Below are 15834 nucleotides of genomic sequence, written 5' to 3' on the forward strand. Positions count from 1 at the left end.
TTTTACAGAGACAAAAGATCTAAATAAACACAACTAAATTAGAGATTTGAACAGCAAATAGTTATATGAAAAGATGTTCTATATTGTTAGACATTAGGAAAATGCAAATTAAAACCACAGTGAGATAAACCACACAGCCACTAGACCAACTAAAATCATTAGTTGACCATGATGTGGAGAAGCTGGAACCTCATACATTGGACTGATGGGGATGTAAAATTATATAGCCTCTTTAGAAGAGTTTGGCAATTTGTTAACAAGTAAACATGCACTCATCATGTGAATCAGCAGTTCCATTCCTAGGAATCTGCCTAAGAAAAATGTTCACCTGAAGACTTGTACATGAATGTTTACAGCAGCATTATTCATAGTTGCCCAAAACTGAAAATAATCCAAATATCCATCAAACTGGTGAATTGATAAAATATAGTATATCCGTAAGATGGAATGATACTCAGCAATAAAAGGAATGAACTATTGATAAACACAGTATGGATGGATCTTAAACTTAAGTGAAAGAAGCTAGACAAAAAAGTATAACCCATTTTGATTCCATTTATTTAATGCAAATTAATCTATCATGACAGCAAATAGTGGTTACCTGGGGAGGGGAGCAGTGATTATATAAGGGGCATGAGTAGACTTTGGTTGGGAGGCGGGGGAATGGATATTTTCATGATCTTGAATGTTGTAATGCCTTTACAGGTACATACAAAAAGTCAAATTTTACAAGTATGAGCAATTCATTGTATGTCAGTTATACCTCAGTAAATAAAAAACTAATAATACATGCAACAACATGGATGAGTCTCTCAAAAATATCACTCTATGTGAAAGAAGCCAAACACTAAAGACTAACATATTATATGATTTTATTTGTAAGAAATTTCTAGAAAAGGCAAAACTGTAGAGCCTTAAAGCAGATCAGTGGTTGCCTAGTTCCAGGAATGAGAGTGAATACAGACAGGCACGAAGGAGAGGAGGGGCAGATGGAGGGATGAAAATGTTATAAAATTAGATTGTGGTGTTGGTTGCACAATTGTAAAAATTTACTAAAACACATTGAACGCTTAAGATCAGTGAATTACATGTAAATTATATTTCAGTAAAACTTGTAAAAAAAAGTCAAAAAGTTTTTAGCTTATGAAATTGGCAACAATTTTTTAAAAGATAATTTGTTAAAAGATAGTATTAATTCAGTAAATGTTTGTATTATTACTATATACTAAGCATTATTGGATATGGTGAACACAGACAGGATCCCTTGACTAAGCGGGGAAAACAGATAGATGCAATTAAAGTATCTTACCTTTTTTTTTTTTTTCGGAGTTCAAAGGGTTATTGATAAAATCAATGTTTAAATTTAAGGACATGAATTATCACTGCCCTATGACACTGATATGGCAAATTTGAACCATTCATGCGGCCTCTTTAATAGGTATGCAGATCTGGCCTCCTGGAATCCACTAGAAAAATCCTTGGAAATACTTGATTTGCTTCTTTCTGTTTTAAGAGAAACAAGCCCCCCCCCCACACACACACACAAATATTTTTTTGGCTTTATTTTTTTAATTTATTTTTATTTAAATTCAATTAACATATAAAGTATTATTGGTTTCAGAGGTAGAGGTGAGTAATTCATCAGTCTTATATAATACCCAATGCTCATTACATCACATGCCCTCAATGTCCATCCCCCAGTTACCCCATCCCTCACCCCTCTCCCCTCCAGCAACCCTGTTTGTTTCCTATGCTTAAGAGTCTCTTATGGTTTGTCTCCCTCTCTGATTTCATCTTGTTTTATTTTTCCCTCTCTTCCTCTATGATCCTGTTTTGGTTCTTAAATTCCACATATCAGCGAGATCATATGATATTGTCTTTCTCTGATTATTTCACTTAGCGTAACACCCTCTAGTTACATCCACGTCATTGCAAGTGGAAAAATATTTCATTTTTTTGATGGCTGAGTAGTATTCCATCTTAACTGCTCTCATAGAGGAAGCACACTGCAGTAACAACTCACTCTAGGCTCACTACGCAGTAAGACAAACACTTTCAGATACTGATGGTAGAAACAAATTGGCCCAGCCTGCCTGGAATGTAACTTGACAGTATGTAGCAACAGCCTGAATTTATACCCTTTGACTCACAATTCCAGTTTGTAAATAATCATCAGAAATTTGGATAGAATTGTTCTATCCAAACAATTGGCATTGGTCACTGGTCATTCTAAAATTAAAAAATTCAAAGTAACAAAAATGTACAGTAATAGAATGGTTCAATAAGGGGCGACTGGGTGGCTCAGTCGTTAAGCGTCTGCCTTCAGCTCAGGTCACGATCCCAGGGTCCTGGGATCGAGCCCCGCATCGGGCTCCCTGCTCCGCAGGAAGCCTGCTTCTCCCTCTCCCACTCCCCCTGCTTGTGTTCCCTCTCTCGCTGTGTCTCTCTCTATCAAATAAATAAATAAAATCTTTAAAAAAAAAAAAAAAAGAATGGTTCAATAAGTCATGGTATCTGTGTGTCGTATTTTGCAAACATTTAAATTTTGTGTTTACACAAAAACATGACAGGGTTAGAAAATTGTAATATTTCATTATGACATATGTGTACATCTATGATATACAAGCTAAAAGATAAGGCTACAGACCATTAACTCTGGGCTGTGGGATTGCAAGTAATTTGCTTTTTTATACTGGTCTATAATTTATAAGGTTCATAAAACAAGCATGTATTACTTTGATAAATAGGAAAAAGGTTTTCTCCCTTATCTGTTTACATAGGTAATATGTTTAAATAGGTAATACATGGGTGGTATGTATTCAGAGCAGAAGAGGTAGAAAACACAGATAAACAAAAAGCTTCATCTAAAATCCACCATCCAGAGACAGCCTGTCTTCCCTTCTAGACATTTCATGTTTTACAAAAATGGAATTTATACTACATACTGTTTTGTAACCTGCTATAAAAGGAAGGAGAAAATAGAGGTAGCAGGTGTAAACACTTATAAGTTAGTCTAAAAAGAAGAAAAACTGATGGCAGCTAAAGAGAATAAATAACTGGCTCAAGCAGAAGTTCCTTCCCGTTGTGGCCCTTGGAGAAGGCAGCGGTGTGCCCGGAGGGAGAGAGGAGAGGCAAAGGGGTGCAGACAGCAGAAAAGGGGAGGGGTCATGAGAGGAAACACAGAGACCAGCTGTAATGAAATTCGACCAGTGTATATGAGAAGCTTCTGCTGGACACTCCTCTGCTCACGTTGTAGGAGATAAGATAAGGCCTCCATAACGCACGTGTGAGTGATGAGGTCCTGAGGGGAGAGGAGGCTTACAACAGCCAGAGCCTATAGAGTACTAGAATGTCAAAGGAAAAGGAAGACCTGTTTACAGTTGTTAATAGCTGACTGATACATTCAAAGGCAAGGCCAGACCCAGAATCCCAAGGTTATACCACCTAGGGCTTCATCTCAAGAGTAATTACAGATACATCAGGGTGAGTCTGTCAAACAAAAATTACAAGACTCAGATACTAGAAATGGAGGAAGAAGGGTGGTACAATGGAAAGAGCAGAGGCTTAGGAAGGAGCCAGACAGATCCGGTTCTACCTCCTACTCACCAGCTGGGCAGGTTATCTGACTCCTGAGGCTCAGTTTCAGAAGACTCCAGCAACTACATTCCGAGGTGGTTGTGACAATCTAAGATAATATATCTAAACACCTGGCACATAGTGGATACCTGATAAATAGTAGCTATTACTATTATTACTACTCCCTATATGGGAAGAGATACAACATAACATCATGTTAAGAGCATGGAATTTGGAGTTAGACAAACCTAATAATTTCAGATCCTTGCTCTATCACATAACTAGCTGTGTAGTTCCAGGCATCCAAGCCTCAGCGTTACCTGTACAGTGAGGGTACCACCTGCCACACTGAGCTGTTTAAAGAATTAAGACGATGTGTATAGTATCTTTATCCTTTGCCCTTAGGGATAGTACCTATGTAATCAATAAACACTGGCTATTGTTACTACCACTTCTGTGATCTTGGCCACATTAGATAACCTCTCTGAGCTGGAATTTAATCGGCTGCAACATTACCATCCCACCGCCTACCTTGTTCCCTTCATTCCCAGGGCACAGTACATGGCATGCATCTGGCACACAGTGAATGTGATGCACAAACAACAGAACTATACCGAGAATTATATATAATGTATCCAACGGTGTCTGGCATATAAATGCTGGGAAAAATGGAGCTGTTTGTGTTTCCACGAGAACCTGGGCTTCTCCAGGGCAAAAACACTAGCTTTTTGTTTGGTTGGTTTTTGTTTTTTGTTTTTTTGTTTTAAGTAGGCTCCAGTGCCCAGCACGGAGCCCAACATGGGGCTTGAACTCATGACCCTGGATCAAGACCTGAACTGAGATCAAGAGTCGCACGCTTAACCGACTGAGCCACCCAGGCTCCCCCAAAAAACGCTGTTTTATTCATCTTTTAATCCTAGCACCTGGCAAAATGTTAGGAGATGTAGGAGATCCTTAGGAAATGTTTACTGAGTGGCACAGAAGGCAACAGTCCCAGCAGCCACCCTCACTACAAGGATAACTGCAGGAATCCAGACAACTTAACCCTCCAAAAACAACTCGAAATTCTCTATCTACTTTACCATCTAACAAACATCATAGGCAGCCTTTGTGTCAGGCACCTGTACCACCGAATTCAAGGCTGGTACTTAAGTAAAGCCTTCAATAGTAACCTAGCAATGACTCCAGATAGAAAGACTGCAAACATTGAGGCTGCAAACACTGTGAATTATCACATCTAGCATACAACATGATCACAGCATACCACAGCATTTGTATAAATTCAAGGTAATGAATGGTTTTGGGGGAAACAGACAGGGTGCCAGTTACATAAATCAATTCAGCTGCCACCTATATGAAGATAACAGGTTAGGATGCTAAATTTATTTATAATTAACATTCTTAAAATTTCTGCAATAAGAAAATTATGTAAAGCAGGCTAAAGAGTCCTTCATGTTGCTACCTTAGGAAACTGAGACCTACAATAAGCAAAAACAAACCTTTCTGCCAATTTGACAAATATCTGTACTTCACATTTTTAGTCAAGAACATTTTACATTATCGGGGTGCCTGGGTGGCTCAGTTGGTTAAGCGGCTGCCTTTGGCTCAGGTCATGATCCCAGAGTCCCAGGACTGAGCCCCACATGGGGCTCCCTGCTCAGTGGGAGTCTGCTTTGCCCTTTGACCCTACCTCCTCTCGTGCTCTTTCTCTCAAATAAATGAATAAAATCTTTTTTAAAAAAAAGAATACATTATCTTAAAAATATTTTTTACAGGATTTTCTGGTAATTTTTTTTTTTTTTAAGATTTTATTTATTTGTGAGAGAGACAATGAGAGACAGAGAGCATGAGAGGGAGGAGGGTCAGAGGGAGAAGCAGACTCCCTGCCGAGCAGGGAGCCCGATGCGGGACTTGATCCCGGGACTCCAGGATCATGACCTGAGCCGAAGGCAGTCGCTTAACCAACTGAGCCACCCAGGCGCCCTTTTTTAATTTTTTTTTTTTTTAAGGATTTTCTGGTATTTTACCAACAGCTTTAAATTTGTTAATCTAGATTAAAAACAATTTTTTTTATTCTGAGAGTCTTTATCTGATTAGTAGAGAAATAGAGGCTTGCTGCAGAAAAATTGGGAAATTTATTATAAAGAGACTAAAATCACCCTTGGTTCAGTCATCCAGAAGTAACCATTATTTACACTTTAATATATTTCTTTTTGATGCTTAATGTTACTAGCATGTTCAAAAACATGACTTTTAATGCTTCAGAAGTGTTCTCTCAAGCAATAATTCACATCCATTTCTCTATTATTGGACATTTAGAAAATCTAAAACTATTTACTCCTGAATGTTTTTAAAAGTAGTTTTTTCCTTTATATTAAATATAAACTTATATGAATTACTCTTATTTGTAAGAGTTGTACACTTCCATCAGCACTGGAAAATAAGGTGCTGCAGGCAAAGAAGGCCAGCCCAAAACCCACCAGACCATCTTCCAGGAATGCAGCTAGTAAGAGTCAAGTGTGGAGTAAGGGGTTGTGTGGAGTCTGACTATTCTCAACAAGGTGGGAGAATTTAACAGAGGAGCAGGGATAATGGGGAAAAGGAGGTAATGTATATGTATATTGGGGCATGAGAAGAGAAACAGAAGGAATGACAGGAATTAATATTCCAAAGCGTGTTATAATCTTACAAGTAAAATAGTTCTGAATCATGTTTTATAGTGCTCAGTAAACAGCATCTTTCTGTGGACCTGAATTTAATATATGTTTTTAATTTTTCCTGCATTCAACGTAACAAGTCAAAGCCCAATTTTAATTTATTTCAGTAGAGATTCACTGGTACTTACTCAGTGCCAGGCACTGTGGTTAGTAATAAAAATGAATGAAACCCTATCCCTCTCTTCAAGTTCATAATTAGAATATATTTAACCCACATTTTTATACTATCTACATTCAAACTAAGTAAGAATAAACAACTGATGGCTCATGACCCTAGGGAACTGCAAGAGATCAAAAATGAAGCGAGATAAACTTTCTGAGGCAAGAAAGTGGATGGTACATACTAAGAAACTTTAACAAGAGTTGAAACAAAAGATTTTCTAGTTACTGAATGGGGTCAACAAGGAAATGCACTGAACCAAATATCCAACTTCTAAAGTATTTCAGTTAATCCATTTTACATAAGCGAGTTAGGATTTAAAAGTATAAAGGTAAGACTCATCCTCCTCTCCTATTTCTAAAGCATTATAGACTCCAAATTAAAGAACTATTTAACATTTTATTCTATGCTTATGGCCACCAGATGTCATAGATTTCCTCAGACACAAACCCCGAATCAAATACTCTATCCCTTTACCCCTGCAAATAGAATCCCAAAAATGGAATCAAACCACAATTCCCAGAAACACCCTGAAACCACACAATTCCTTTTTTAGACCATATATGTGCCAGTCATTATTTCTGTTCATTCAAGGAATCTGCAGAACCAGCCTTAATACTTTTGCCCAGAAATTGCTCATCTGAGAGGGAAAAACTACTTAGAGAAACAGGTTTCTAAAGGCAACGTATTGCTAGCAAAAATACCCATTATTTTCCCTTATGCTAACACTATGTTAATACTAGGTTAAATAATTTGTTCTCAATTTGATACCTAGGCTTTCTAGTGAACTATCTGAATCCTAGAAGTTCTGCTTCAATCCTCTGACCCTGCTATTCATTCAAAAATAGCCAGTTTAATTAATAGAATACTTCATAAAATAATCTTCATTTGTGCCCTCAGGAATTCCTAGAGAACAGGATAAAGTTTAGACTCTTACAGTTCTGACTTCAGCGACTTCAAGAGGACTACTGCACCCTCACCATACTCCAGCCTTCCCTGACAGCTAGACACATCACTTCACAAAGAGCATTAGGACATCAGTTTTTATTCATCATTTTGAGCACCTAGTGCCTGGCACTATACTATATACAGCCCAAGGAAATTAGTGAGTTGGAAAATGGACACTTTAGAGTCAAGTGGGGAAGACAATTATATAATTGTGAAGGAAACAGAGTGAACGAATAATGGAGAGAGGACTTGCAATTTAGGGTGCTGAGGAAATTTCCTGAGGTGTTGAGAACCTAAAGGTTGAGAAGGAAATAGTTATGGGCGCCTGGGTGCCTCAGTTGGTTAAGAGAAGGAAATAGTTATGAAAAAACCAGGGAGCAAAAATGTTCTAGGTAGAGGGAGAAATATATGCAGTGGCTCTGAGGCAGGAAACAATGTGTTGAGGACATTTTAAAAGACTACTATGGCTGGAATATAATGAGAAACAGAGGAAAATGTGGCTGGAAAGATTCATAGGGGCCAGATCATGCAGGGCCTCAGGAAGCTATTGAAAAAGAGCTAAACAAGCAGGTAATACAATCCCACTTACATCTTTTGAAGATAGTAATCTTCAGATCAGTAGTGGTACAAGAATAGAAGCAGGGAGACAAAATAAGGAAATCCTTGCAGACATCTAAATAAGAGATGGTGGTGGGGATTAAGGAGTGCATGTGTTGTGATGAGCACTGGGTGTTGTGTAAAAGTGATGAATCTCACTGTATTATACACCTGAAACTAATATTACATTGTATGTTAACTGGAATTTAAATTTAAAACATTTTTAATGGGGCACCTGGGTGGCTCAATTAAGCATCTGACTCTTGATCTCAGCTCAGGTCTTGATCTCGGGGTCATGAGTTCAAGCACTGCTTTGGGCTCCATGCTGGGCATGGAGCCTACTTAAAAATTAGATAGATAGATGACAGGTAGATAGATACATACATACATACATACATATATACATACATAGACAGACAGAAAGATGTGGGACCTGCCTGGCTCAGTCAGAAGAGCATGTGACTTTGGATCTCAGGGTCATGAGTTTTAGCCCCACATCAGATGTAGAGATTACGTAAATGAATTAAAAAAAAAAAAAAAAAGATGGTTACTCAGGCACTGGGAATCAGGAACCTTTTAAATGCCATCTCAGGGGGTGCCTGAGTGGCTCAGTCATTAAGCGTCTTGCCTTCGGCTCAGGTCATGATCCCAGGGTCCCAAGCCCCACATTAGGCTCCCTGCTCAGCGGGGAGCCTGCTTCTCCCTCTCCCACTCCCCCTGCTTGTGTTCCGTCTCTGTCAAATAAATAAAATCTTAAAAAAAATAAAATAAATGCCATCTCAGATTAAAAGATGAACACAAGTTAACCAAAGGGTAAGGGAACTGCAGGCCACCAAGGAACATGTACAGTGGCATTCAGTCCCAAGACCATAATCCATTTTGACAAGATAAATAGCCTGGTATGGCAACAGCAAAGAGTATGTGACAAGAGTGAAGGCAGGAAGACCAGCTGTTAGAAAACTATTGCAATAATCCAAGCAATGAAAATATAGTGCCCTGAACTAAATCAGTGGCAATAGGGAGGGAGAGGCAAGATTGTGTCCATGTATTATTGTAAATGGTAGAAGAGACTGACTAGATTTGAAGAAGGGAGGGCAAAGGAGGAGGGAAGAGAAACTTGGGATCACTGGATTTCTGGCTTTAAGTGGGTAGATTATGGTAGAGCCAGGTGTGTGGGAAGGATGAGTTCAGCTTTGTATATACTGCCATAATGGAAGAGCCATAGAGTAGGCAGTTGGATACATGGCAGTCTCCGGGTTAGAAAGAGGCTGAGGCTGGACATGAACATTTAGAAACCACAGGTAAACAAGTGATGAATAAAGCCTTAAGAAAGACTGACTGCCCAGGAAAGTACAAAACAAGAACACCTTAATCCAGAATGCTGGGATGCACTGACATTGAAGGGACAAGAGTTAGAGCAGGGTTTCTCAACAGCACTGATGCTTTAAGTTAGATAATTCTGTTGTGAGGTGTTGTCTAGCACATTGTAGGATGTAGGTAGGATCCCTGAACTCTACCCACTAGATGCCAAGAGGACCTACACAGTTGTGACAATCAAATATGCATCCAGGCATTGCCTAATGGCCCCAGGAGGGAAAAATCACCCCTATTTGAGAAACACTGAGATAGAGTAGAAGTCTCCAGGACACTGATAAAAGGTTCTGAATGAACTCCCTCAATCCAGAAGATTCCTCCAAAGTCTCTGTGCATAGTACTGCTCTTGGTGCCCTTAAAGTATAGAAGATATAACGGTCGCATTCCACTATAACCAACCCACAGGGTGTTGGAATAGCTTTATGTACTAGATTGGATCAAATCCATTACTAGAAACCCCATTTCTGGTATGAGGCTACAGTGGGAAAAAATATTTTGTAAAAATCTTATTCACAAATGACACACAAAATATGTGAAACTGCCCCCCAATACAGGATTAGATGTCACCATCCTGTTCCAGTAAGCCCCAGCATTTCTCTATCATGAGAATAATACCTAACATTTTCCAAGAGTTTATGGTTTAATCTCCACGAGGGGTATGAACTGCTATTAACTCATTAGTTGAAGAAACTGATGCAGAGGGGGTTAAGTAACATGCCCAAAATCACATTAAGTGATCAAACTGAGATTGGAACCTGACTTTTCCAAAGCCCATGCTCTAAGGCTAAATACTTTTACCATTATTCCAGATGGCCTCCATTAGGGTACAAGTTCTGTGAGGAAGGGGCTAGTTCTGTCTTTTTCACCATTGTATTCCTAGCATTTGGCTCATGCTTGGAATAGCAGCTCACATATTTATTGAGTGAGTCTCAGTTCAGGCCTAACTTACTCGCAGATCTGCACTGAGAAGATCCTGAGAGCTCAGTAAGTTTGGGCACCAAGAGGAAGAAAATGTCTTCCACTCTTGACAGGAAATAAGCAGTCACAGTAACTGATACTGCATTGCTAGAACTAACTTTTGAGAATTTTGTTCCAGAAATAGGAGGCTCAACCATCAACCCTGCCTCACTTCCATTAAAGCAGTACCCTCCCTAGTGCCTCCTTATGCAGCAGATGCCAGTTACATTGAGGCCTCAAGGAGGTGGGGGAAGAGTGGAAACAGAAATTAAGTATAGAATGGACTATTTCTGCAAAATGAAGTTGTAAATAATTTTTGATAGGATCAAAAACTGGTACTCAAGGATAAGTTTTCCAAACATCAGACAGGCTTTTTTTAACATTCTCCACCCTCTATTCAAAAATGTTTTAGAAAGTTGAATAGGTATTACCTCTACTACTGGACATACCTGCCTCAACATATTTTTCCTCATTAGAGAGCCTTGGTATCTTTTTGATGAAGGGACTATATGTCCAGAAATTTCTGCAGATACTGTGTAAAGTCCTCGCAAAGGATGAAAAGATTAAGCTGAGGATACCAAATACTGTAACAGACTTTGGTAATTATCATGTATATTTTTCTGGGCCCAGATGTAGCCTCGGCATATTTATCAATTTAATATTTCAAGCAGCCATCATTCCCACTAGATAAAATACTTTTTTGTCCCTGCCTAAGGCCACTCTCAGGGATAGCCTAGAAGATAATGGAACTCAGGGGATATCAGTAACTTCTAAGGGGAATAAGCAAAGGAAATATGCTGTGAAGTTCTGTAAAGAATGTAAGGAAATCCGTGAATGGGCTTTAATCTGCTCTATGTATATACTTGCACATCTAAATGTACTTCTTGGGGTGCCTGGGTGGTTCAGTCGTTGAGCATCTGCCTTCGGCTCAGGTCATGATCCCAGGGTCCTGGGATGGAGCCCCGCGTCAGGCTCCCTGCTCCGCGGGAAGCCTGCTTCTCCCACTCCCCCCGTGTTCCCTCTCCCGCTGTGTCTGTCAAATAAAATCTTTTTTAAAAAAAAAATGTACTTCTTGGAAACCATGGAAGCTATAAAGCAACTTGTGGGGTGAGAATGTTCCCCACTCTGCATGGAAGCCACTTCAATGAAGGCATTCATATAAAGCTTGTACTTTATGGACCTCACACCCTCCCCAATGTAGCCCCATCCATAGTATGTTCTCATTCCCACCAATGCTCCTAGGGAAAGCTAGATATAGCACATTTTCAACGAATTCTAACATGAACTTGAGCTTTAAGGAACAGGGAGAATATGTTTTCTGTTCTAGATGAAGCATTTTCTCCAGTGCGGCTTAGTTGTTAATAGCTGTCATTTAGCAACTGAGGGTACTTTTTTGCAAGCTGGCGGTCTTCAGTCCCTAGTTTGCCATATTGACTCCTACCCAAACATTGACATTGGAAAAAAAAAAAAAAAATCAGTAACTCACTTTTATTTGTTCTTTCAGCTCCTTTGAAGATTATGAAACAGAGGAACCTGTCTCTCCCTCTGAAATTGGAAACAAAGGCAATAAAAGTAAAATAGTAACCTCAAGCCTTTCAGAGAAATGTGGAAAGCTTCAGTCAGTGGATGAAGAGTAGCTGCCAAGGTCTTGAAAGAGAGATACGTATTTTAAATGTCTTTTTCTTGTGGAGATGCTCCAGTTTGCGTACTGCTTTTTAAAGGCTTTGATTTCTACAAGTGTGTATCTGCACTAGGATCTTTAAAACATTTTTAAGCAATAGGTTTGGATACACATACTCAATTTGGGGGACTCCTCCAATTTGCCTCAAACCTCTTGCAGAGCTTTTCCTCCAAATAAATACAGTGATATACACCTTCCAAAGTCTGTGAATCAGCACTCTTCACCCCTGAATGTACCAAGGATATCTCGGGGACAGTGCCAAGCACAGTTCTCTGCACAAAAGCAGGAGTTGCCTCTGTTGTCCAGCATCCCTGAGGCCCCTCAGGGCTCCTATGGAGCCCAGAAGAAACCTTCACTTGCAGAAAACTTGAGTCAAAAACATTCTGGAACTTAAAAAAGCAGTTAAGGGCCTCCAGAAGTGACTTACCCCTGGTAATAAAAGCACTGCCAAAACATCTCAGAGACTTTTTAAATATGTGTACTGGAGTTCAAAGATATTGAACTTACTTGTTTAATGTAATTTCACAATGACCTGCCAAACTACTAGTCACTTTACATCCTCAGGTATTGTAACCACTGGGCCTTCCAACCTTGCTGGCAAGTTCTGAATAATCTCTCCCCATCCTGTGGATCTTATATAAAATATGATGAAAAAACTTCTAAGTACAGAATTTGACTCATACTTGAAAAAAAGTTTCCTTTTAACTTATCTAACATTTGTGAATTACTGAATGACTTATTAATCTCCAAATTAGTTGATACCCCATCTGTACTTCCTATTAAAAGGCCTACTTGAAGACTTAGTGATATACAAAAATTCTTACCAGATGTATTCCTTTCATCACTGAATATTAGACTAAGCCAACAGTAAAGGCCTCAATCTAAATATTATCCCTTCATATTGAAAAGGAACTACTATTTCAAATATCCCATCACCTCAATAATTATCACAAAAATGGAAGAAAATAGTGATGCCACCCATAAAGGAAACCTGTTTCATCTGTACTATAGTGGTAGATGTGTTCATTACAGAATTTTACATTTTTTCAGCAAGCCACAGTGCAGCCAAAACCTACAATATCCTTAAAGATAACTGAAAATAAACTATGAAAATGGATGGACATTTCTAATAGTGTGAAAGAAACTCGCAAAAAACTTTAACATCCATCTGTGTCAGTCATCACCCTTTCCCCTGGGTTTTTTGCTTTAACCCCAAGTCCTAAATGTCAGAATAGTGTCCCTGCCAACCTGCTTTGGTTCCCCCTTACAGATGTGAAAGTCAAAAAATGAAATAAACTTTGGGCTATGGTAGGCAAAAAGTAGAGATAAGTGCAATTTAGGAAATGTACCACCAACTGGTACAGTAAGTTTTTTTTTTTTTTTTCAGTATCCTCTGTTGCCTGTTATTTTACTTTTCATATCAGAATTAATCTTCCATTTAATGGTTACAGAAAGTGATAAATATTAAAATTTGGCATCTAATAGTTCACAAACTAAAAGCTTAAAAATGACTAAATTTTTAGGAAACACTACATGTAATAACCCAAACACACCAGTAAATTAGGATTAAAAGTATCTGTGATACGTTAAGTTTACCATCTATTCCATCCACCCTTTACCAGGGAGAGAAAGCAATTACTTAAATTTCAGATTAAAATATTAAAAAGGTAGTATTTTTCTTAGAAGCCAGATATGGTTTAAAGGTTTTATTATTCATAATGATCTAAACTATTTCTAAGACTCATCAGCAAAAAGTAAAAAAATTTTATTTTCTAATATACATTTTTTTTTTTAATACTACTTGGCTTTTACCTTGTATTTCCTTACTGAAATCCTCTTGCTTTTACTTTGGTCTGTATTTGGTTTCAAAAGTCTGTAATTACTATAAAAAGTAACAGCTACCAATATCATTCAAGATAAAGCTATTTTAATTTAGGTTACCCAAACTATCATATTTTCAGACACAAGTGTTTCACTGTAGTCCTTTCTTAAGAGTTGAATGCAAGAAATGTGAATTCCAAGGAATTAGGACAGTATATATTTGACTTCCCGATAAAGATCTCACTGAATATAATCATTACTGCCCAACTGGAAATTTCAAGTTTTTACAATATCCCAGGCTGCTTAATAAAAGTTAAATTGAGGGTTATCATGGTGTTAATGTTGTTCAATGAAAAATGAGTTTCATAGCAAAACATTGCCAACGTACTCAAACTAATGAAATTCTGTGTATTTTCCCTGCATTTTATCTATGTCATTGTGTATGATTCAAAGTGTTTATAAAATTCTAGATTGATTAAATGAGGTAAGTCACTGCTCAACTTTTGGAAATGTCATGAAAGTGTGTTTGGGTGGAGAAACCTGCATGATTTAACTTGTTTTTGTTTTTCCCTTTTTGCAAAACTAAATAAAGAGACAAGTTGTCAAATATGAACCACATTCACTAAGGTAATCACTACACACCTTTGGTTTTATTCACACTTGCACCTCATTTTTATATTTGAAAGAGTAACATTGTAAACAAACTTGAGTTTCAAAGAATAACTCTTTGAACCCCTGGGAAAATCATAAAGGAATTTCTAGAAGGATAACACAACCTCATAACTGAGAAGTTATTTTCTTTGGGGGGATAAGGAAGAGGACTAGATACAGGGAATGAGAAGTTCACAGGGATCAAAAGGGACTTTAGCCTTATGTACTTTTAGCCTTATATATAATGTATTCTTTTAAAAGAATGTGTAATTGTTATTTAGGTACCTAAAACCTAATTTTTTAGAAAGGAGGGAGAAAAGTTAAACTATCATCCAAGTATTAGATTCTGACTCTATACTTTCAACTTAGTATTTTCTAAAACATTTTGTATTTGTTACCTATGATATGGGAAAGGAAATTTTATTTTTCATCTGTTGTAAAACTTTTACTTTTCTTCAGCAAGGTCACCATATAGTTGTTTCAAGAATACTAAGATCACAGTAAAATAAAAGGAATTCTTTATCCTAGGAGCATATTATAGCTCTGCACAGAAATGTAGACTTACTGAAGCTAACCAAAAAGATAAATCACCAAGTTCTAACACTTCTATCATTTGATGTATGTTAATAACAAAGACTCGAAAGAACAAATGAAAATGTGTCATATTAAAAGTTGTTATTGTTTTGATGGTTTCAAATCCTGATAAAGTCAATCCAGTTACGGCAGTAATAATTTCTCAATCATCCCTAGTTAGCCATTGGTCAGCATTCCTAAATAACTCATGGTATAAAGAAAAACAATGCAAAAATCAAGGCACTGTATTATTCTTCCCCAAATGTATATAATATAGGCCATTCAGAGCATACTATCCCAAACTCCTCAGTATTCTACAACATAGAATTAGAAAACTAATATTTATTGATAGATTTAAGTGTAATACAGGTTTCCAAAAATGTGGCAGTGAGAATACCAGCATAAAAAAGAGAAACTTGTGCTAAAAACAACCTGAATTAATCATTGGCAATATTACATAACAATCAAGGCCCTCACATACTAATGATTTCCAATTTGTCTATATTGCCAACCTCCCATGCATCAAAAAACACAAAACTAAAATTATCAAACTTGGGAAGAAATAAAGTACTCTGAATTTTAAGATCATAATATTAGGAAAGTTTGGGAGATTTGCAAAATATATCCTAATCATCCATGTGTACAATCTCATTTCTAGTCATTTTTGCAGTGATCATTAGTGAATAAAGAACAGATTTACAAGTTTATATAGCAGGGCATCTGGGTTCAACACAAAACTGTTACAAACTTTAGGCAAATACATGTTTCATAAGACACTG

The 15834-nt window shown here is 37.6% G+C and overlaps 1 protein-coding gene across 9 annotated transcripts in view; it reads left to right on the plus strand.

The window, feature by feature from the left end:
* The window catches only part of PPP2R3A (protein phosphatase 2 regulatory subunit B''alpha), a 200632-nt gene extending 186188 nt beyond the window's left edge, over positions 1 to 14444 (plus strand). For all 9 annotated transcript variants that reach the window (XM_081826702.1, XM_081826717.1, XM_081826737.1 and 6 more), the window contains one exon: positions 11834 to 14444. In XM_081826702.1, the coding sequence (XP_081682828.1) occupies positions 11834 to 11966 (133 nt within the window). In that variant the 3' untranslated portion in view covers positions 11967 to 14444. The remainder of the gene's footprint in view (positions 1 to 11833) is intronic.
* The last annotated feature ends 1390 nt before the right edge of the window (positions 14445 to 15834 follow it).

This window comes from Leptonychotes weddellii, chromosome 1 (assembly GCF_054177405.1).
Source record: "Leptonychotes weddellii isolate Sample4059 chromosome 1, ASM5417740v2, whole genome shotgun sequence".
NCBI classification, from domain to species: Eukaryota; Metazoa; Chordata; class Mammalia; order Carnivora; family Phocidae; genus Leptonychotes; species Leptonychotes weddellii.